A 23302-nucleotide genomic window follows, 5' to 3' on the forward strand; every position below is an offset into this window, starting at 1 on the left:
TCGTGTAATTTGCATACCAGCCTTTCTAGAGAATACTAACGTACAGCATCGCATGACCAGAATGCAGCCGTGAAGAAGAGTTTTTTTCTGACCCCCCCTGGACGAAGAAAAGTGAAGAAAAGTGACCAAGGCAGGATGCATTGCAAGGCCACAGCCTTCATATATTCCTTACAAACTACAGCACACATGCCACCAGTGTCACCTGAAAGGAATGACCTTTATGGTAATTGTCTTAGGTAATACCACTCCACCTCATGATTCACTCGGCGCTCCTGCTCCCACTCTCAGGGACAGGTTAATAAATGTGTCTGGGAAGTCGTTGGTTTTGCAGTACTTGGAAGACATGGATCCCCTTCACGTAACTCCAGAAGCGATGCCAAGGCCCAACATGAGATAGATATTGAATCATTTAAAAACCTTAAGAGAATTCGAGTTCATCTCAGAGTTTGGGAGATGCTTCTAAAAGAAAAATAAGTTTGGTCGTTATGTACAATTGCTTTAAATTGTGTTATCAAAGGCTGTTATCATTCTGCGCACTATTTGCGAAGATCGCTCCTGAACTCAAGCAGGAATCTGAGACACAAGAAAGATGGGAAACAGGCCAGTTCTGACTCCATTAGACTTTCCCGCCCCTACAAATACAAAGGCAATTTCTGACGGGATGGTTTTCAATGTCTTTTTGCCTCAGTGTGTCTCTCTGTTAGATAAAACATCTGAGGAACAGATAAGGAAGCTTGAGTGAACTTTCAAATTTCGCATTCTTTACGAGTAACGTGTTTTTTCTCTCCAAACAAAATGAATCAGTTTTAAATTAGAGCTAAGAACTTAAACAAACATTAGTCTATAGTGTCATGAGGCAGAAGCAATACAATAATACAACACAAAAGGAGTGTATAAAAACTGCTGATGTACTCTTTAGTGCTGCATTGTTTTTTTTGTTTTTTTAATACGTTTAACATGCAGTTTGTTTTCAGAAATCAGATTTTGTTTTTAACTTCCTGACAAGGTGAGGTGATTTTTTTTGTTTTCAATTTGTTTTTTGAAAATGAATTCCAGGCATAGGAATAATCTGTTGGTCATCTGAGGCTTTGTCACTGTGGCAAACGGGGTGGTGGGTGGGGTGGGGGGGGTCTCGGAGTTTGTTTTGCACTGAAATGGCTAATTCACATAGGAAATATGTAGCTGGACATCAAAACTAATTCATCCTATCCTATGCTGTATATTGCCGGTGCTCTTCCCAGTGTATCGAAGCGGACAACAACAACAACAACAACAACAGAGTACAGAAGATGTGGCTGAGTTCTTATCTTGATAAGAACAAAATAACAAAGTTTACAAACGAGCGGAGGCCATTCGACCCATAGTGCTCGTTTGGTGTCCATGAGTTACTCACTATTCCTGTCAAGGGCGATGGTCTCACTTGTTTACATGGTACCACAGTGCCTTACTTTTCAAGCAAGTACAAAGGAGGAAAACTGGCCAAACTGGAGTAAATTAATAGCATTGACCTCATTTCTGAAACTAATTAAATGTTGTCGTTTTGGTTAGCAGATGCTCTCTTCTGAACAGTTTCCTCGATGCATGCTGGTGGGTGAAGTTGGGTCTTTAAAGTGTGACGTCATGCCATTATATATTAAGAAAAAGTTCCTGAAAATATTAAAAATTGAGTGCATTGCTCCTCTGACTCACTGCTCATTCACTGGAAAAAAGAGATTAACCTCTTGTATATGGAAGATCACAATCTTCTTGAATTTTATATATATTTAAAAATCTTGACAGAGATTTACCTGCCATGCCCAGATTCCCATAGATCGGTCAATGCTGCACAATATGGATATGATATGATTCTATATTGCAACACTGTACAAATAAGTGCTATATGAAAGCTGAGAGGCCTTTACATTATTTAATGCTTTATTTTAATGTCTTTTCTGGTTTTTAACCCCCCCTTCACTTCCCTCTTGCTTGAAAATGTCTTCAAATACAGTACTGTGCAAACGTTTTAGGCAAGTGTGAAATAATGCTGTAAAGTAAGAATGTTAATAGATTATATTTATCAAGTAACTTAATGCAAACCGAGAGAACAGAAGACAAATCTAAATCAAATCCATATTTGGTGTGACCACCCTTTGCCTTCAAAACAGCATCAATTATTCTAGGTACACTTGCACAGGGAGTCATGGATTTTGTAGGCATATAGTTAGGTGTTTGATTAAACAATTATACCAAACAGGTGCTAATGATCATCAATTCAATATGTAGGTTGAAACACAATCATTAACTGAAAAAGAAACCGCTGTGTAGGAGGAATAAAACTGGGTGAGGAACAGACCAACTCGGCTAACAAGGTGAGGCTGCTGAAGACAGTTTACTGTCAAAAGTCATACACCATGGCAAGACTGAGCACAGCAACAAGACACAAGGCAGTTCTACTGCATCAGCAAGGTCTCTCCCAGGCACACATTTCAAGGCAGACAGGGGTTTCCAGATGTGCTGTCCAAGCTCTTTTGAAGAAGCACAAAGAGATGGGCAACGTTGAGGACCGTAGACGCAGTGGTCGGCCAAGGAAACTTGAAGCAGATGAAAGACACATCATGCTTATTTCCCTTCGCAATCGGAACATGTCTAGCAGTGCCATCAGCTCAGAATTGGCAGAAAACAGTGGGACCCTGGTACACCCATCTACTGTCTGGAGAAGTCTGGTCAGAAGTGGCCTTCATGGAAGACTTGCGGCCAAAAAGCCATACCTCCGACGTGGCAACAAGGCCAAGCGACTCAACTATGCATGAAAACACAGGAACTGGGGTTCAGAAAAATGGCAGCAGGTGCTCTGGACTGATGAGTCAAAATTTGAAATATTTTCCTGTAGCAGAAGGCAGTTTGTCCGCTGAAGGGCTGGAGAGCGGTACACAAATGTGTGTCTGCAGGCAACAGTGAAGCATGGTGGAGGTTCCTTGCAAGTTTGGGGCTGCATGAACTGTGGTTAGTTCTCCAAGATGTTTGGGCCAACCTACCTGCCGAGTTCCTTCAAAAACTGTGTGCAAGTGTACCTAGAAGAATTGATGCTGTTTTGAAATCAAAGGGTGGTCACACCAAATATTGATTTGATGTAGATTTTTCTTCTGTTCACTCACTTTGCATTTAGTTAATTGATAAATATAATCTATTATATTATTATCTATTATCTATTATTAATTAACTAAATGCAATTAACATGTCTGTCTATTTCTGAAAGCATTCTTACTGTACAGCATTTTTTCACACCTAACACAGCACTGTATAAGCCATGGCTTTTCAGGTAGTACTTATCTTGGCATTACAGCCAAGTAAACACCTGAGTACTGAGAAAAATAATAACAGAAACTGATAAATGAATTAGGAGCTAATGATACAGAAACATATTTTACTGCTTTTTTCCTTATTTTTTTTCTTGAACCACTCATTTAAAATCACACACCTGCTGTGTTACAATCTGCCTGGTAGGAAAAACTTAATTTCTGGGTTTTTCTCTCGTACTTCCGACCAATGCGCCCCAGCAACGGGGAACGAATGCTTTTAAACAGAATTCATTTCACACCGAGGCAGAACAAATTCAGCAATTACTTTCGCCACTGCTCCTTTTATTGCTTTTCCTAATGGCCTGGGTAAAAATAAATAATAAAATCAAAATTAGGCCACGTGATATCGGCCGATGAGGCCTCTGATAAGGCCGTCTCCAGCTTATTTCATTTTTAATTCCTGGCACCTGTCTGGTCCAACAGTTAGGGATTTACTGCCTCCAGACATGCCTCTCTGAATCAGCAAGCTGGATTCATTCAGTCAAACCCACACCGCTAACACCCTCGAACGACAGGACGCACAACCACGGAGGCGTGCCGGTGACAGCCTCAATGAATCATGATAGCGACACGGACGATTATAACCTGTTTTGAGTCGTCCACTGACAAATGAAGGGGGGGCAACTACAGTGCTCACTCTGCCCTAGCGATACAGTCGAGGGGGCTCAAATGATATTATAAGTCACGGTGGTTGACAAATAACGCCTGCTGGCACAAACAAGCTAATCGATAATAGTCTCACCTTTTACTTCATTTGAGTGTGAACTGCGTGAAGATCCCCCTGTTGCAAAGCGCAAATGAGGAGCGAATCAAATTTCTTAACTCTTGGCACCGGGGCATCGATCATTCGCAGGCTGTCAATCGACTTTGAAACAGGCGGTCGCGGTGGAAACACTCTCGGAGAACAATTGAAAACTTTAAAAAACATGTTCTCTTGGAAGCAAACTTCCTCCGAGGAACCATGTTACACAACATTACTACATTTATGTAAAATAAGTGAATTAGAAGTCATGTTCTGAAGGGAACTTAGTAGTTTGTGATGTACTTATTGTATGCACAAATGTCTAAAAACAAACTTTTGCCTCCTGAATTGATGGTTGCTTACTCACTGTATACAATTTTACACTTTTAACATTGTAAACTGTACTGATATATAGCCAATATACAGTCAGTATACGACTGCTAATTCCGGTCAAGAAGTTTATATTTAGTAAATTGAAAGTACACTTATATTGAACTTAACTGCTCTTCTACTCTGTAAGGGTTGTTAAAAGAAATAATTGATCCCCCTGGTGCCGTGAAGATAAAAATCCAAACTGAAATGTCCAAATTGTGTTTGCGATGGTGGTGGTGTCAGCTTTAATTTCCCGGATGCGGCTGCAGTTTGTTCATTAAACTTGACAGGTGAGCTTTGACTGAATCCTGGCTCCGTGTTTCTGCTCCTTGTTTCCCAGTCCTTATTAACGAAGCTACCGTTGTACAGCTACAGGTATAGAGAGTGTAATTACCTGACTGCCTGCTGCCGGGTCCCTGCCGTGTTACAGACGAGGAGGAGGATCTTCGAGGAGCTGCCGTGGTTCAAGAACTCGGAGGACAAGGTGCCGGTGGGAGGTAACCTTTGACCTTCAGGTCCAGAGGTGTAAGGGGAAGAGGGTAGGCTGTGATGGTAACCTGGGGGAAGGACAAAAGCAAGGAAAATTACACTCAGAGCTCTGTACGTTAAAGTGAAATAGTTTGGTAAGAGTCACATTTTATAAAGCAGTTTTTACATGCTGGTTCTAATGTATAACTTCATCTCAGTAGTTTCCAAAAGGATTTGATGAAAAGTGTGACAGGGAACATTTTACAGTTTCTTTCAAAGGCTCATCCTTTACAATCTAGTGATTTGAATCTGCAAACAGCTCATGTCAGCATTAACTGCCTGTCACAAAATTACCCATTCACGTGGTAACAGTCGAGGTACAGTTCTCGGAAATTAGTTTCAATTGTCTGGATGTGTTGGACCGTGGGAATTGTAAAACCATTACAATTACAAACTCTGGAAGAGTATAAGAGTGTTGTACTGTACTTTGTTTTTCTCAGAGGAAAAGGTCAGGACAAAATCTCTTCCACTGTATGTACGATCAAGTTCAATATGAAACCGCTGTATTCTCCTCATGACAGGGGTGACGTGTGCCGAGCCGCACAATGCTGTGTGGCCGTCATCCTCTGAACTGAAAGCTTTATCGTGCGTGGCATCGTGTGTCATCTGATTTGGTGCTGCTATTAATCAAATAAAAAGCTGGCTACTGGGACTTAGGGATGTGCGCAGCAAACAGGAGAGATGTGCAGATATGCATCTCTACCCCAGCATAATTTTGACATTATCGCCGGATTTAATTAAAAGTACTTGTTTGGCCCTACAGAGTAATTAATCACTGCCAACGCATAATGTCACACTTACGTCGGCGCAACACAAGGTTTCCTTTTCGTCTGCGCGACGTCAGAAGAAAACAACTTTCCTGCTCAGTATTTTCACAGCTTGGAGTTAGAACTGTTCTTGTGGCTTCTTTTAAAACGGTCAATGCGGCAACATGAACCTCAAACCAGCAAAGCCATCGGAGGACGTCTGTGGACAAACTCGTTTTCTGCTGACAGTGATCAGTCAATACTAGGCCTTAACCCTTTATAGGTTTAGTAGAACTGAGATGTTCTCCTTGGATCCTCAGTGATGCTTTTCTATAATATCAAGCACGTAATATCACACCTCAGCTTTACTAATGAAAAGAAAGAATAATAAAGTTGTTAAAAGGGCTATAAGAGGTGAAGCATAAGTTGGCCTAAAACATACCAGTCCTGTTTTTTAGACAGTCTAAGAGAAGATTTCCTTTCACCGAGCTGTCCCTGGAAGGTTATTAAATGTACAAAGGAGATATTTTTCAAGAACACGAGGACGCTGGTGCCGCTCCGACTCATTTCCCTCACTGCCCTTTCTGTAGCCTTTAAATTGGAACATGTTCTCACTTCAGGTTGATATTGAATTTCCAAATATTGGACATAATAGCCTTCAAAAGGCCAGAGAAGGAGACCTACACTGCACGGGAAGGTAATCTTAAACATCGCAGAACAAAACGTGTTTTAAGAATTGTGCCACAATTGTATCCTCAGCAACACAGTAATTTTCTGTAGAACCAAATTGTAAAATAGCTAGTTTTATTTTATTTCCAAATTCCTTGCATGTCCCTCGAATCCCTGGATGGGCACAAAAAATGGTGGTGATCAACATCTCATTTTCACATCCAGGAACCGACTGCAAGGAGGTGTGTCGGCACGGCCTTTAAGTAAACCATTAGATCCTCTTCACAGGTCTCCTCCGCTGCCACCGTCAATTTGAAAAGGCTGGCCGACATTTTTTGTCTCGACCGCTAAGCTAGAAATCAGCTCTGAAATCCTGTGAATCCTGGTTTTGAACGTGTGTGGAGCCGATCTCCGGTCATTGTGAAGCACGCAGCAGGAGATTGAAATAAAGATGTACCGCAGACACAGGAGAGATCCATGCCCATTTCAGCCAACACACACAAATACAAAATACTCTATTCAAGGACATTAACTTTGGGGTTCAATTTTAACCTGCTGAGCTTCAGAAACCCATTTTACGTTTACTACTACATTTCTATCGCAGACCTTTTACGTTGCTTGGTACGACACTATAGTCTCTCTGCAGTGCAGGGCTGTGTGATTAGGGATTGTGAAACACTATCCCTGAACAGAAGTATAGTTTTATATATAGTCCACAGTGATCCATACCCATATGATATCACAATGGAACATAATTTTTCCCATAGCCAATAACTTAAGTCAATTAGTAGGGTTGAACAACAAAGACGAGACTAACAAAATAAACACGAGTCTCTCGAGACGAGCTGCTGCAACAGACACAAAACACAGGTACACACACACACCTGACACAGTGGCGGGGGTTACATAGGGGGCAATGGAACAAAACTTCCCTGTGATCCCTTCATTTCGGGCCTGAGCCCATTGTGTGTCAGAGAAAAAATTGCTTCCAGAACTCGACCACTTTCAACTACTTCCACATTTAAAAAAGTGTAAAAAAGGAACATGATAAAGACATGACAATACTACAGCAATAAAAACAACAAAAATAATGAAGATTGATAAATTATCCAGATTTTTTAAATCTGTCTTATACACAGATAAGGTATTTTTTCCCATTTTTTTTCCTTTTACAGAAGTAACTCAAAACAGTGGATTTTGCTCAAAACCACCAAAAGGACAAAACTGGCTGCAACCTTTGGACAGAGAATGATTTTATTTTTGTTTGTTTTCATTTTCTTCCACGTCTGTTTTGATGCGAGTTTAGCTGGGACACACTCAGCACTGATGCGATATGTAAACAATGTTGACAACGTATTTATTAGCCGGCATTACTCATGCCTCAAACTGACAGGGCCGTAATGAAAACGCAAAGCTGCCAGACGGAGACAAATACAGAGGCCTTTATTATCCTTCTGCGCATGCATCACGTTTCTAAATGAAATGCTTCGGCCTGTCTTTTTTTACTATACAGTTCTATACATATATGTGGCTGTCTTCCTGATCCCGACACCAGGGGAAGTAAAGATTAAGATAAATAAATGCATGTTTATTCATAAAAAAAAAAAGTGATGCAGAGAATTAAGCTCTACATTGGCTTGCGTGTGTACGTGCATGCGTGTCTGGGGATTTGTCAAAGATGTGAGTGAAGCAAATGCATATTCTCAAAAAAAGGAAAATAAATTGCTGTTAGATAAGATTTTAGGACAATATCTGATGCTTAATTAACCAAAACACAAGACAAAACCGGTTGAGTGTCACTTTTGTCAACTTTGTCCTTTGTCTTTGCCCAACTGAGGCCAGACCCTAGCCTTCACCATGAGCTCCACTCCACGTGGACAGAAAGGCTTTTAATCCACACGAGACTTGCAGGATCCGACGCTTCCTGGGACAGAAAGCTCCTGCCCTCCCTGGCGGACTCTCTCCATCCTGTGCGAACTGCAGACTTGCCTCCCGTGGTGGAGTAGGAGTGGGAATAAGACAGCACACACAGGCGCTCTGCTGTCAGCGTAATCTTCTGCTCCCATCGTCGAGACAATCCCCGCAATCTAGTCCCACCAGGCACTTGATAAACCTTTCAATTAACAGGCAGACACTTCCGTGCATCACCTCATCTTCGCCTGTCTCACTCGGGTTACGCCAGTCGGTGATAAAGCAATCTGCCGGTGATGGAGGCGAGGTGGAAAATAAATGAAGAAATGGTCAGTCGTGAAGTTTGCTGGAGGGAACATGTTGCCTCCTTGCAGTTTAAAAGCAGGAAAATAGTGTCTCTATTTGCATCTCAACTGGATTTCCTTTTTGAAGTTCATACGACACGCAGTGTCTGTTTGTGCTCAGAGCAAACGTTTTGTACCAAAACTTAGCAAATTGAGGACCAAAAAAACACTGGCCAAAATGGTTTAATAGAAGTATGCAAAAAAATAGAGAAAGAAAAAGTTGTATAGCGCATACAAAAGGGATGGAGACAAAAAAATACAAGGAATATGTTGAGCAGCAAAGAGATCTTAAGAACGGGATCAGGAAAGCAAAGAGGGAAATAGAAAGAAACAGCTCTTGGAGCTAAAACTAATGCAAAGAGCTTTTTTCAATATTACAACAGCAAGAGGTCAATAAAGGAAGAAGTGAAACCGATAAAGAGCAAAACTAAGTATTTTGGATGAACAAGATGTGGCAAATGTTCTAAATGAGTATTTCACAGAGGTTTTTACAAAAGAAAACACAGATGACATGCCACAGGTTAACAAATCAGTCCAGTCAAACCCTAAGAGAGATCAGGATAAATGAGGAGGAGGTACTAAAGGGACTAGCAGAATTAAAAACAAACAAATCACCTGGGACTGATGGTATATTTCCAACGGTACTTAAAGAAATGAGGGAAATTATTTATAGGTCGGTAACTCAAATATTCCAAATGACACTTAGAACAGGGGATGTGCCGACTGACTGGAAGACAGCAAATGTCATACCAATCCACAAGAAAGGGGACAAAACTGAGCCAGGAAATTACAGACCAATCAGTCTCACCTGCATCACCTGTAAAATGTTGGAAAAAATGATTAGACAGAAAATAGAGGAGCATCTTAATGAAAATCATATTCTTGGAGAATAACATGGGTTTAGACGAGGCAGATCATGTCTTACTAATTTATTAGATTTTTTTTTGAACATGCAACTGCAGCTGTAGATCAAATGAAAGCATATGATATGATATACTTTGATTTTCAAAAAGCTTTTGATAAGGTCCCACACCAAAGACTGATCCTCAAATTGGAAACAGAGGGTGTCGATTAGAGGAGTTGCTTCTAACTGGAGTGAGGTTGTTAGTGGAGTTCCACAGGGATCAGTACTAGGGCCTTTGCTTTTTCTAATCTATATTGATGATCTGGATTCTGGGATAGTTAGCAAACTTTTCAAATTTGCAGATGATACTAAAATAGGTGGCTCAGCAGATACAATCTCGGCAGCACAGGCTATTCAAAGGGACTTAGATAACATTCAGACACCTGGCAGATGAAATTCAATGTGGACAAGTGCAAGGTATTACATGCAAGGTAACAAAAATGTCCACTAATTACACTATGGGAGGAATAGAACTAGATGAAGTAACACATGAGAAAGACCTAGGAGTCTATGTGGACTCCTCACTTTCTCCATCCAAACAATGTGGGGAAGCAATAAAAAAGGCAAACACAATGTTAGGGTATATTGTCAAAAGTGTAGAATTGAGAACAAGGTCAGTAATGTTCAGACTGTACAATGCACTAGTTAGAGCTCATCTGGATACTGTGTACAGTTCTGGGCTCCACACTTCAAGAAAGATATCGCTGCTCTAGAGGCAGTTCAGAGGAGAGCAACCAGACTTATTCCAGGTCTGAAGGGAATGTCCTACTGAGAGACTGAGGAACTGAACCTTTTCACCCTGGAACAGAGGAGACTACATGGGGACTTGATCCAAGTCTTCAAAATCATGAAAGGCATCGACCACATCAAACCAGAGGAGCTTTTCCAGATCAACAGGGACACGCGCACCCGGGGACACAAATGGAAATTGGTCTTCAATGCATTCAAAATGGAAAACAGGAGACACTTCTTCACACAGAGAGTTGTCACAATCTGGAACAAACTCCCTAGCAATGTGGTAGATGCTGAAAGTTTGGGAACATTTAAAATAGACTGGATAGGATCCTTGTATCACTCAGTTATTAATGGAGACCAAACGAGCACAATGGGTCGGATGGCCTCCTCTCGTTTGTAAACTTTCTTATGTTCTTAATATATGTCTCAGAAACACTTTCCACTTGTCTGAATTATGTTTTATTGATTCTTGATGCACTTTTATCGCTTTTCAGTGGCTCTCGGCACCGCCACCACTGAGCACAACAGAAACCTACTGCTGCATAAAACACGCTTCAGCTTCCAACACAGCAGGTCTGAGCACAAACATGTTATAGATTTGAATTCTCAAAACACAAGACCTGAAAATGCCTGACAGAAATGCAAACAGATGTGTAGATTTAAAGATAAAATCATCTCAGGAACGTGTGGGTTAATTGGCAATAACCTCACTGCCGTTGACCTCTTGGGTGGCGAATTAACATCTACACTTTCTAGGCTTTTACTAGCTCTCCATATTTTGGTCTCTTAACTGAAAGTAAAGGTAACCCTTAAGAACCTGGTATGTCAACCCAAAACATTACACAGGGCTGAAGAGAATACAGAATAATCCCAAATTTACCAGGTGTCTGTTTGTGATACCAACATCACACTGGGCTCCTACAGCAAAGACAGGAAGGTCTCAAAAGGTGCGTGGGTAATGACACGGCCGCCCTATTCTCGGTGTCAGTGACAGAAAACGAATGTGAGCGATTCGAACAGCTGAAGATTCACACAGAGGCTCATCTGCGACGGGCGATAGATAGATATACCTTTGTTTTTGAACCAAATTTCACATTTCAATTCCGGCTGTTATTAGCAGGAGACAAAATTGGCCTGCCTCCCTCCAGCGAGTGGCTGAAATTACACTGCAAAAGAGATACACACCAAACACAGCACGCGGAAGACAGATCGCATTTCCAGGGAGCATTATTCATTGTTATGAGGCCAGGCAGCGCAATGGGAAATTTAGGGGAAGGTGGCCATCACAGGAGCTAATTTTGGAGGAGACAAGACCAGACCGGCCAGATGATGGAGGCTTGAGCCGGTGCTGCTTAATCTGTCACTAGATCTCTTTATTCCTGAGTGGAGAAGACTGCCATCACCTCACACACAAACAGAGGATAAATCCCACCAGGCACTGAGGAACTACAATTACAGAGCTGCGTGATCCATAAATGCCTTGATGCATCGTCTGGCTAACATGATCAGTGAGCGCATTGTAATCCAGACAAAGGGAGGATGTTCCTGTAAGACGGCCACACCCAGCTGCACCCTCTCGTTTGTAGATGTTGTCTGACATGCTCACTGTTTGAGCACAAATTTACATGTCTGAGAATATCGAATGCGACACCAACATAGACCTTAAAGCATTTCAGCACAGAATGGCTAAATGTTTTTAAATGTTTCCCGAACACTCACTTTGCATATGAAATGAATTTATTTTCTGCACGGTTGAGATCAGTTCCAAAATATGTTTTTCTTTGTAAAACTCGTCCGACAATGATTACCTTAAGAGGGTGTCTGGCTGGTGAAGAGCCTGGTGTCGCACTGGGTCACAGAGAGAGAAAGAAATTTAAATTCCTCTGTCATCCACGGACTTCAAATTTCCCTGAAGACAAGAGAAATTGCTGCCCATTCCTCTTCATCTCCAGGAGCCTCAAACTGCCACTAAATTAACGCGAAAAGAAAGACCATATCTCAGTCTGAGCATTCCTCCTGGAGGGAGAACAAGTTGGGGATTTCTCAGAAGACCTCAGAAACTTGGGATGTGGATGAAAATAATTAATCAGCTCGATACTATCTTTGCCCTCGTGTGCCAGTCTTGCAATATATCTCTTTCACAGAAGCTACAACATTATACTTCCAGTACCATGATCGCCGGTCACTCTCTGAAGCAGAGGCACATCTGCTAGATCCTGGAGTTAACAATACATTTAATCGGCGTCTTGTGATAGAAAAACATATCAATTTGCCACAGGACTCTTTCATTTCCACGATTCTTCTTTTAGAACCAATCCTTGAGAAACAAAAGGACCGAAGCTGAGTCAGAGGCCATGTAAGAACCATAAACAAAGCTGACTAAGAACCCAACAAGTGTCCAAACATAGTGGCAACAGACATGGGCATCTCTAAGCCTCATCCATTGTGTTTTCGGCAGAATGCATTTCTCTCCAAAAGCCTTTCAGATTTAGTTAACTCGAACACAAGATCCTGCTTTCTAACACCCTGCCAGTCGGGTGTGTGCAAGATGTAGGGAAATATACGCCTAATTTCCTGAGCAACATACGCCGAATCCGACCCTTCCTCACCAACTACTCGACTCAGCTACTCGTCCAGTCACTGGTCCTCTCCCGCCTGGACTACTGCAACTCCCTCCTGGCCGGCCTGCCTGCAACTACTACCCGCCGCTCCAGCTCATCCAGAACTCTGCGTCTCGTCTGGTATTCTCTCTGCCCCGATTCGCACATGCTACTCCACTCCTCCGCTCCCTCCACTGGCTCCCGATACCGGCACGCACTCAGTTCAAGACACTGACCCTCACCGACCGCTGTCTCGACCACAATGCACCAAGCTACCTTCAGACCCTCATCTCCCCATACATCCCCTCCAGACCACTGCACTCCTCCAGTGCCAGAACACTAACCCTGCCTCCTCTCCACTCCCCTTCCTCCAGAGCCGCTCCTTCTCATCCCTGGACCCTAAGTGGTGGAATGACCTTCCCACCGAAGTCAAAACAGCAGAGTCCTTGACCTCCTTCTGGCACTTACTCAAGACACATCTTTTAATTTTTCATTTCATTTCATCTATCACTTGTAATTTAGTCCTTTACTCTCCTGTAAGATAGCACTTTACAACATTGTATCATACTACTTGCCTTGCATTACTAGTACTCGTATTATTTTGATTTCCCCTATGCTGCCTTTCCCTTGGCCCTTGACTGTGACCTAACATCTTGTCTGCACTCAGCTTTTACAATCCAGGATGTAAGAACTCAGATTGTATACACTGGAATTTGGAAAATGTATTATGCTTTGAATTTCACTATTTGTAAATTGGAATTTGCAATGTTTTATGCCTTGAACCGCACTGTATTTTTGCACTTTGTATTGATTGGGCTTATCTTTTGTAAGTCGCCCTGGATAAGGGGCGTCTGCCAAGAAATAAATAATAATAATAATAACAATAAAAATAATAGGGACAGGCACACGGGTGCACAGCTGTCCATGTGATCCGATCAACTGTGGTGTCAATTGAGTCAGAAAGAGACGACAAACATATGAACAGCAATATTTTTCTATCGACTTAATACATATGAGCTGCTGAGGAACATCTGCCCATCACATCACTCTTCCATCATGCAACCGTGACGCACGGCACAGCATGTTCACTAGCTGCACCGTGATGTCATCAATTTAAAACACCTGATCCATTTATGATGTCCATAAAACTTTATAGACAAATATGCTACCTGATCATAATTCGAACTGACTAATTGCATCGCCAGATGGTGACAGCTGACAAACACAGCACAGGGAGTCCAGGGCAAAGCAAAGCAAAGAAAAGCAAAGCCAAGCAGTGGAGATTAAAATAACCATTATTTTATCCGTGTCCTTCCTGGGATTACAAAGACCAACTGAAGAGACGATGGTTGTGCGGTTTGGAGGCGATAGGGTTTGAGGGCTGTGTAGCAGTCTGAGGAACAAGTGCTCTGTACCTGAACAACAAATTTGGCTTCTGTTTTGCTGAGGCAACACAAACAGAAATGAGAACAGGCTCCTAATTTTAGCCTCTGCAGGGAGGCCCATGGAAACACTGTCCCCCCTTACTGTCTGCACACCTGGCCCACTCCGTACACAAGACCTTCCCTTCCTCCTCCCCCCAAGAAACTGCTGAGCACAGCCTACACAAAAAAAGAAATCCAACACATCTCTTCTTTTGCTTCTTCATTAAAGATCAAGCACAAAATCATCCCGTTCGGTGTCTCCAGAGCACAGCTATCGTTTTCCAATTGCCGTGACAGCCTTTCCCTTGGAGAACTCAAGGTGAATACATCGATTCAGGAAAATTAATAAATAAGCCACCTGATGGGAAGGTCACTATCTGCCATGTTAACAGTGATTGATAAAAATCCAAATGTGTCCCATATGGCTTTCGTGGGGGTGTGGCCAGTCATCACTGTGAATGCGATGGAGGCAGCATAAGACTCTCTTTCAGGACAGAGAGGAGTCGGAGAGGGAGAGAGAGCGAGAGAGAGGAACGGAGATATGCTTTTGAATATGATGCAGATATATATAATTTGTGCCACAAAGTGAAGTTTAGGTTGCATTTACAATGTGTTTATTTGTGTCTAAAAATTCCAAGTGTACACCGGTATTGTCTTGATAAGTCAACCTTTAGTTATAGCACATCAAAGCTCTGAATAAACTGGGAGGTTACTCTACCTACATTTCTCACGATTTTAATTATTCACCCACATGACTTTTAGTTTTTTTTTTTTTTCTTTCTTTCCCTGCAGGGCACCAATATCACAAAGGGAAACGGCTGGTCTGTAATGGAAATGTGCTCGTTATCTTTTTAAATAATGCTGCGTTCCTGAAATTCATCTGCACTTTAAAGACAGTAAATCAAAAGGCAACCTGTCCTATATTTCCCACCACAGATCTGGAATGGGTGTCCATACCACTCTCAGATCATGGCCGGTCTTTTCTTACTCATTGGTTCAATTTAACCTGGACTGGACAGAACTGAGAAGTGTGTGGTTCCTTCAACTTTAATGGGTGCTTTAATGCTTATGATCAATCATGATTATCCATCAATAAACATAAAGCTTGTTTAAATAATTGGCTCATAGCCTGCACATAATAATTAGAAACAACTTTTCACCAAGTACCATTCATTATAAAGAACAGTGTTGAATGGGATTTGCAACATAAGATCAGATCTAGGAGTTACATACGGGTGAACTTATGCAAACCAAACCCCTACTGAGGGAACTGACCCAAAAATGTACTTCAGACTGTCAGACACCAGTCAAAAGTAAAAAGTAAAACATTGCATTAACTTAAAAAGCAATGATATAACAATGACTTAACTTCTTTTCAAACCAGGTGAGCTTCTGAAAGCCTTCCATAGAAGGTTAGATGAGAAACTAAGGTTTTGAGGCCTCAATGTGCTGTATCCATGGAGTAGAGTTTATATGGTAGGTATTGCTAAGGGAGACAGCTCTTATTACTTGAGGGGGTGCATGTGTAAAAAGTTTTTAGGTATAAATAAAAACCATTTCAATCCAGGGTTTTAGAATGCTCTAGAGTCCTGCTACTCCACTATTCTTTTCTCAGGCCCCGCTGTTGGTGTGTTGACTCCAGGCGGCCGATGCGTACCTGAGAATCGTGCGGAGCCTCCCCTTCCGTAGAGGGGCGGAGCCTGGAAGGCATAGATGTTGTCGCCCTCGGCGATGCTGGTCAAATCCTCCTCATCGGAGAAGGAGCGCTGGAACCCCGTGGTGTAGATCTCGGTCAGGATCACCTGGGAGAAACATGGCACGGTCAAAGAGGAGGGCATGCGTCTGCAGCACAGACGTGACCCTGAGCTGGAGGCAAAACATGGCCATAAGACCTGAACCTGCCGGTGTGTGCAGACTGGGTAATGTCATTGTGTCCCGAGCCAAGTCAGTGCAATTCGAAGGCTAGGCAGAGAGTAAAAGACAAGACAACTTCTAGAAGATCAGGTTATGTAAGAAGACGGCAGTCAAAAAGTTTGTTGTACACTGCTTACTTACTACAGAGATTAATGACTGATGGGGAATCATGCTGAATGAGGCAGGTAATTAGAAATATGGGTCTGGAAATCTGTGCTTTAAACAAATTGTGCACGAGTGTCATTTCACTTTGAAACAGATGGGTTTCCAAATGCTTAGAAGTAACTGTTCAGTCTTTAGAAAGGATTGAAGCAGTTGGGGTGGGGGGTGGGGCGGGTAGAGTGTTTTAATTCAAATATAAACCAACATTCATATCAGCATAAAACAACATTAGTAATGATACTAGGAAATCTTACCAAGAGTTAAAGTTTTGTTTCTTTGCTTATCAAAAGAATTTCCACCACCGATACACACTGCACCACAGTGCTTTAATGTCGCCATGTGGCAGCGAGAAGATGAATGCTCTGTGTAATAGTATAAAGTGTGAAATCCGACGCAAGTGCGGCAAGAATAAAGGCAAGAAAGAAAATCTAAACTAAAAGGAAGAGCAATCAATTTTCCCATGACAGGTGCGCTGCTAAATTGTTGCCGCTTCCACAGAATGTTATTTAATATGCTCTGGAACACACTGGCACATGCTCCCTAACATCGAAAATGTATTTAAATTGCAGCTCCAGGTCCTGCAATGATGATCGATGGAGAGGCTTGCACATGATTAGACCGGGAGGCCTCTACATTACTGTCTTCATATTTCCCCCTCCCCGAACTGCACAGAAACTGTATGATTCAGAGAGGATTAGGGAGATAGCATTGCTAATCCTAAAGAGATTTCACCTTGGCAGTTAAACATGGCACGGCTGTGCTTTTGGACTGTATTTAAAAGGAGACTTAATTTGGAGGCCAAGATAACAGGCCTCCAAGATCTCTTTCAGACATCAGGATAAAACAATAGACTCTTGGGCAGACATGTTTTTTCCCCCCTTTAGATGTCCTTGTTGGAGACCATGTTGGAGACTGTTGAGGGGATCCCTCCAACTGCCACAAGAGGGAGACCTCTTCTAGAGTTGAGGTGAGACGAATACAGGGATGTTGTGAAGGAGCTTTGAGGTTTGGAATTTGTGTTCGAGTCCAACAGTTCTTGTCTTTGCAACTAGAATAAAGTTTTAACCACAGACTAAACATGCTGAGTGTATCCTACTCTTCATAGGGATTAAATGCCACAAAAGAACATGGTTTCCAGATGTTGGACCCGCTTAAAACCACCATACAACAGGGCTAGGACAATTAACCTCTGTCCTTTGCTCTCCTAAAGCCATTGGTCAAGGCTGAGCCAGATGTCTCACTGAAGCAATGGCCAGTATCTAAATTATAGACCATCCTGAAGTCCAGAGAGACAGAAAATAAAATTATCTCCCTGTTCGTGAGAGAGACGGTGAAGTAGCACAGCTATCAAGAACAACTGAGAAACAACCCGAGTCATAAAACCGAGAACAGAGAGGGTGGAGGAATTTCAAAGCAATAATATTATTTTTTTATGTGCCACCACAAACTGTATTTTATTAGGCTGGTACTAACTTCTGGGTGTTAATATGCCCTATCCCACAACATAATCTAATTTCCCCAAATTGATTATGAGCTACAGTGGCAGAAATTGACATTAAGCACATTTATGGACTATAGCGTGCTATTAAATTAATTTATACCCCATGGAGGTTTCCGAACAAAGGAAGCGTTTTAGTTTTATTAGTCTGAGACTTGTGCTTTCTATTAATATTCGACATACCATTAAGCCAATTTAGTTAATTAAGACTGAAAAACATTAAACAACTTGTTCTTGAAAGTTAATGGACCAAATCTCTTGAAAGAGAGAGAAAAAAAGAAAAAGAGGACTCCTTTGGGGTATAAAGCCGTACAAAAAACTGTTTTATAAAAGGGTGCTTTCATTAGTTTATTATGGCCAATTTAAATCACTGAATACACATCAGGTCTTTAATTGACTTATAAATCTTGCACAAATTTGGGTATAACATAGATTCAACTTGTCTCCTGGGGTCCCTTCTGTGAGAGTCTCCATCTACAGCAGCTCAAGAACAGACATTGTGTTTAATAAATAGGCTGCCAGTCCTGGGATTTTCATGGGTGATTACTAATTCAAATTTTAATAGTAATACACCTTCAGTCAAGGCCCAAAGATCTTATTTACTTATTCATTTATTACTATTGTTATTTATTTATACTAAATGTTTAGTAAAAGGGAGGGAAACTTGGAATGGATACATTCATGCCTCAATTTTAACACTTAGTCCAGGTCTGACTTTTCTTTTGTCGGAGGGTCTTATTTAAAAGGGATTTTACCACATTTTGCCAGACAGCAACTGATTGTTTTGTTGCATGAGGCAAACAAAAAGTCTCCATCAATTACAGTTACATCATTGTTATAATATAATGTAGTGCCACTCGAATGCTAAAAATTCTAACAAAGGTGAGAACTAAAAAAGTAGGCTTGTGTGAATTACCTGCCAACACCAAAGATGCACAAAATGAAAATAAAGGCAGGAACGATGTTATCAGGAGAACTTAGAAAACGAATCTGAGCCACTGATCACATTTGTTCGGGGGGACTGAGGATGGACACTTTCCCCACCCGTTTTTTGGTATTGTGGGAAAACAGGAAGCGTGCCGGAGCAGGTGAGAAGGAGATCTGACTGCTGGAGAGCTTACAGCTTTAAAAGCAACAATGGGGAGAGAACAAGGTGCTCAGGAAAGGTTTTAAAATATTTAGCTATCTGCCACAACACCTGCTGCTGCAATGAAAGGCTCGTGGTGAGACGCTGTTGTCACAAAGAGCGACGGCTGACAGAGATGCATAATTTACTACGCAGCGCCGCCCGCGATTGAGGACGGCGCCCGGTGAGGCGGCGGCGGCGGTGCCGGGGAGTCACCTGATCTGGGGAGATCTTCCCTTCCTCTGCCACCAGCTCCCTCAGGCAGGCTAGCGTGCCAAACAGGGGGACGGCCAGGCCCACGCGCAGGTACCGCTGCCCCTTGGTGCTGAAGACCAGTGTCACGTACAGGGGTCTGGAAGACAAGGGAGGGATAAAGCAATACAGGCTGGAAGCAGAAGTAAAAAAAAAAAGTGAGGGGTTTTGGATTCCCTTTTCTTTCACCTTCATTTTAATGGTCTTATGTCCCCCACCCCCACAAAATCCTCTCCATCGAATTCACCCCCTGTGAAGTATCCACACATTTCCACACACGCCTAAAGCTCAGCCCAACCATAACCATAACCTTACCAGTGTGCTGTGCTGAACAGACCCCTGACCTGACCTGACCTTCAACTGATTTCTGTAAAACAGCTGGAGTGAACGGGCTGCTGAGTATGGGCAGAAATTCCTAGAAAATGTGTGACCTATTGACAACTTATTTTTAACCTCTGTCTCTCTCTTTCTCTCTCTCTGCATCTTTCACACTCTGTCTCTGTCTTTCTGTCTATCTCTCAAACTCTGTCTCTCCTCTCTCTCTCTTTTAAGAGGTTCCAATATCAAAAGGAAAAGAAAATGGGGGAAATGGTCTCAACAAAGCAACACTGTGATTTTATATATACTATTATTGTATTTGTTTAGAGCTTGATGCTCTAATGACGGTCACTTTTAAACCGTCAGCTTCCCAGGAGCTGCAGGAATGTACAAATCCCTAGTCTTTTCTGTTTTAAACCACACTAGACTCTCAGATTCCTTTTTGAATGCTTTCATATAGTGCATATAGTGTGTGAATGTCCTGTTGTTTCTCTGTAATGAGAAAGGCTTCGGCACCGGCTGCAACCCGGAGCCATGCCAGGCAGACAGCGTGAGACCGGACCAGACCTCTGTGTTCTCCCTGCCAGCCTGCTTATCAATTTACACCTGTATTCCCCCAGTGGCACACAGTCCCCGCCACCAAGAGGAGACCGGCAGCTTGTGAGCGACCGCCTGAACCCCGGGTGATCATTTTATTGGGAGACGGACATGGGCAGGGTAATGTGCACGATGAGAGGATGAACTGAAGCCGTCAGTCACCAGGATTTCGAAACCTGGGACCCCATCAGGGATTATGTCTTTCACATCTCCAAGACAACACGGTTCTGAAGCCTGGGTTTTACGAAAGCCGCAGATGCCCTCAGGAGAAATCCAAACACAATGTAAACCGCACAACTAAAGCAATCTGGTTTTTGATTAACAGCAAAGCAATTACTTTTTTTCTTCCACAAGTACCCACTTAGCGGAGTGGGTTTTGAAAATTAAGCGCAAATGCAGAGTGGCATCTCTGCAGCTCCCCGAAGCATCTCTGCGCCGTCGAAAGAGTAAGTCCGATGCGGCGGCGGCTTAATTTTTGCCACAAAAAAGTGGTAAAATGTGTGTGTGTGTGTGTGTGTGTGTGTGTGTGCGCACGTGTGGGGGGGGGTGTACAATGGATGCTGCAGTGCATCACTTTAGAGTAATAAATCAAGGAAGATTAAAGCGAGGACAGGGCCTTCTCTGTATTCTGCCGATACGGTGCTGTCACAGGAGCGGCGCGAGCCCGATGTAGGAGTTGCAGAGAGAGAGCAAGGGAGCGAGGGAGCGAGAGAGCGAGAGGGGGATGATTTTCGGGTTTAACAGAGAAAAACTCCCGAGTTGCCAATTCCTTTTTTCTGAGATACCAAAAAAAAACAACAACCTAATCCTCTCCAATTAATCACATAATTTGGCTTTAGGGGATTCACAATAAACAACGGTGAAGGCGAGGCAAAGTACTCCCTGTATTTCAAGCAATTGTGCTTTTAAGACCAGTCCTCTTCACTTTGCGGATAATTTGCTAACCTCATTTTATAAACTTATCGCTGACTACCAGGGAGGTCTGATCTCTGCCTGCACTTTATACTCTGTTTTTAAACGGCTTTGTTCAGTGTTCACAGTGTGCCCTCATATTGGATCTAAACAGTCATGAGGTTGTGTTGAAAAAAATCACATCATCTAATGCATACCAGGAATTACCATAACACACGGCATGGAAATCAGATGCATAAACAGGTAAACAGCCTTCACAGAAAGTACCTTCACAGAAAGCGATCGTCGCCTGGCTGTCTACATCCAATACGGCCTCAGATATGATCCTGTACCATGGATAATATATTCTGCTCAGACACCTTTGTGAAAACAGACAAGAGAAGGGTTGTCTCCTACTGTCATCTCGGGGTCAATTTGTATTGAACAGCAAAGCCAGGCTTCACTACAAAGCACAGAGCAAACACTCAAGAAAAAGTGCTGCAAGTGCAAAAATCAACACAAACATTGTTTATTATTATTATTTCGAAACACTTGAGATTGAAGGACATGGTCAACTTCAAAAGCTCCAAGATCCACTGAATAAAAGCTTGACATTTAAAAAGCTGTTGAAACGGTTGCTGTCTGACTGGTCAAAACACTTAATGTTTCTCCAAAATTATAATTTGTAAACATACACTCACCTAAAGGATTATTAGGAACACCTGTTCAATTTCTCATTAATGCAATTATCTAACCAACCAATCACATGGCAGTTGCTTCAATGCATTTAGGGGTGTGGTCCTGGTCAAGACAATCTCCTGAACTCCAAACTGAATGTCTGAATGGGAAAGAAAGGTGATTTAAGCAATTTTGAGCGTGGCATGGTTGTTGGTGCCAGACGGGCCGGTCTGAGTATTTCACAATCTGCTCAGTTACTGGGATTTTCACGCACAACCATTTCTAGGGTTTACAAAGAATGGTGTGAAAAGGGAAAAACATCCAGTATGCGGCAGTCCTGTGGGCGAAAATGCCTTGTTGATGCTAGAGGTCAGAGGAGAATGGGCCGACTGATTCAAGCTGATAGAAGAGCAACTTTGACTGAAATAACCACTCGTTACAACCGAGGTATGCAGCAAAGCATTTGTGAAGCCACAACACGTACAACCTTGAGGCGGATGGGCTACAACAGTAGAAGACCCCACCGGGTACCACTCATCTCCACTACAAATAGGAAAAAGAGGCTACAATTTGCACAAGCTCACCAAAATTGGACAGTTGAAGACTGGAAAAATGTTGCCTGGTCTGATGAGTCTCGATTTCTGTTGAGACATTCAGATGGTAGAGTCAGAATTTGGTGTAAACAGAATGAGAACATGGATCCATCATGCCTTGTTACCACTGTGCAGGCTGGTGGTGGTGGTGTAATGGTGTGGGGGATGTTTTCTTGGCACACTTTAGGCCCCTTAGTGCCAATTGGGCATCGTTTAAATGCCACGGCCTACCTGAGCATTGTTTCTGACCATGTCCATCCCTTTATGACCACCATGTACCCATCCTCTGATGGCTACTTCCAGCAGGATAATGCACCATGTCACAAAGGTCGAATCATTTCAAATTGGTTTCTTGAACATGACAATGAGTTCACTGTACTAAACTGGCCCCCACAGTCACCAGATCTCAACCCAATAGAGCATCTTTGGGATGTGGTGGAACGGGAGCATCATGCCCTGGATGTGCATCCCACAAATCTCCATCAACTGCAAGATGCTATCCTATCAATATGGGCCAACATTTCTAAAGAATGCTTTCAGCACCTTGTTGAATCAATGCCACGTAGAATTAAGGCAGTTCTGAAGGCGAAAGGGGGTCAAACACAGTATTAGTATGGTGTTCCTAATAATCCTTTAGGTGAGTGTATATGACAGGATTATATATTTTTTCATTAATTGACGCCTTTTTCTAACCTACATATTAAATTACATATATGATGCTCTAACAAATGCAGTAAGCAACTAAAACGACACTAAGTTTATGATGTTAATCCAATCACATTCCTTTGCATAGCTTTAGTCCCTCCTTTTTGGGTGGTAGTATGGAGGTTGTCAGATGGACCCATATTCCCAAAACAGGGGTCTAATAATCCGATCCCAGAAAGAATTATTAAGAGTCAGTACCCGTCTAACGAGACCCTTCAATAATCTTTCCTGCAAACACAAATTTAATAGACAGCA

At 42.4% G+C, this 23302-nt stretch overlaps 1 protein-coding gene across 1 annotated transcript in view; it reads right to left on the reverse strand.

The window, feature by feature from the left end:
• Positions 1-23302, reverse strand: part of usp43a (ubiquitin specific peptidase 43a) — a 120827-nt gene that overhangs the window by 39266 nt on the left and 58259 nt on the right. The window contains exons 5-7 of the mRNA XM_066704343.1: positions 19230-19365; positions 15971-16115; positions 4847-5009 (exon numbers count right to left, since the gene is read on the reverse strand). Of these exons, the coding sequence (XP_066560440.1) occupies positions 4847-5009; positions 15971-16115; positions 19230-19365 (444 nt within the window). The remainder of the gene's footprint in view (positions 1-4846; positions 5010-15970; positions 16116-19229; positions 19366-23302) is intronic.

Source organism: Amia ocellicauda, chromosome 5 (genome assembly GCF_036373705.1).
Source record: "Amia ocellicauda isolate fAmiCal2 chromosome 5, fAmiCal2.hap1, whole genome shotgun sequence".
NCBI lineage: Eukaryota > Metazoa > Chordata > Actinopteri > Amiiformes > Amiidae > Amia > Amia ocellicauda.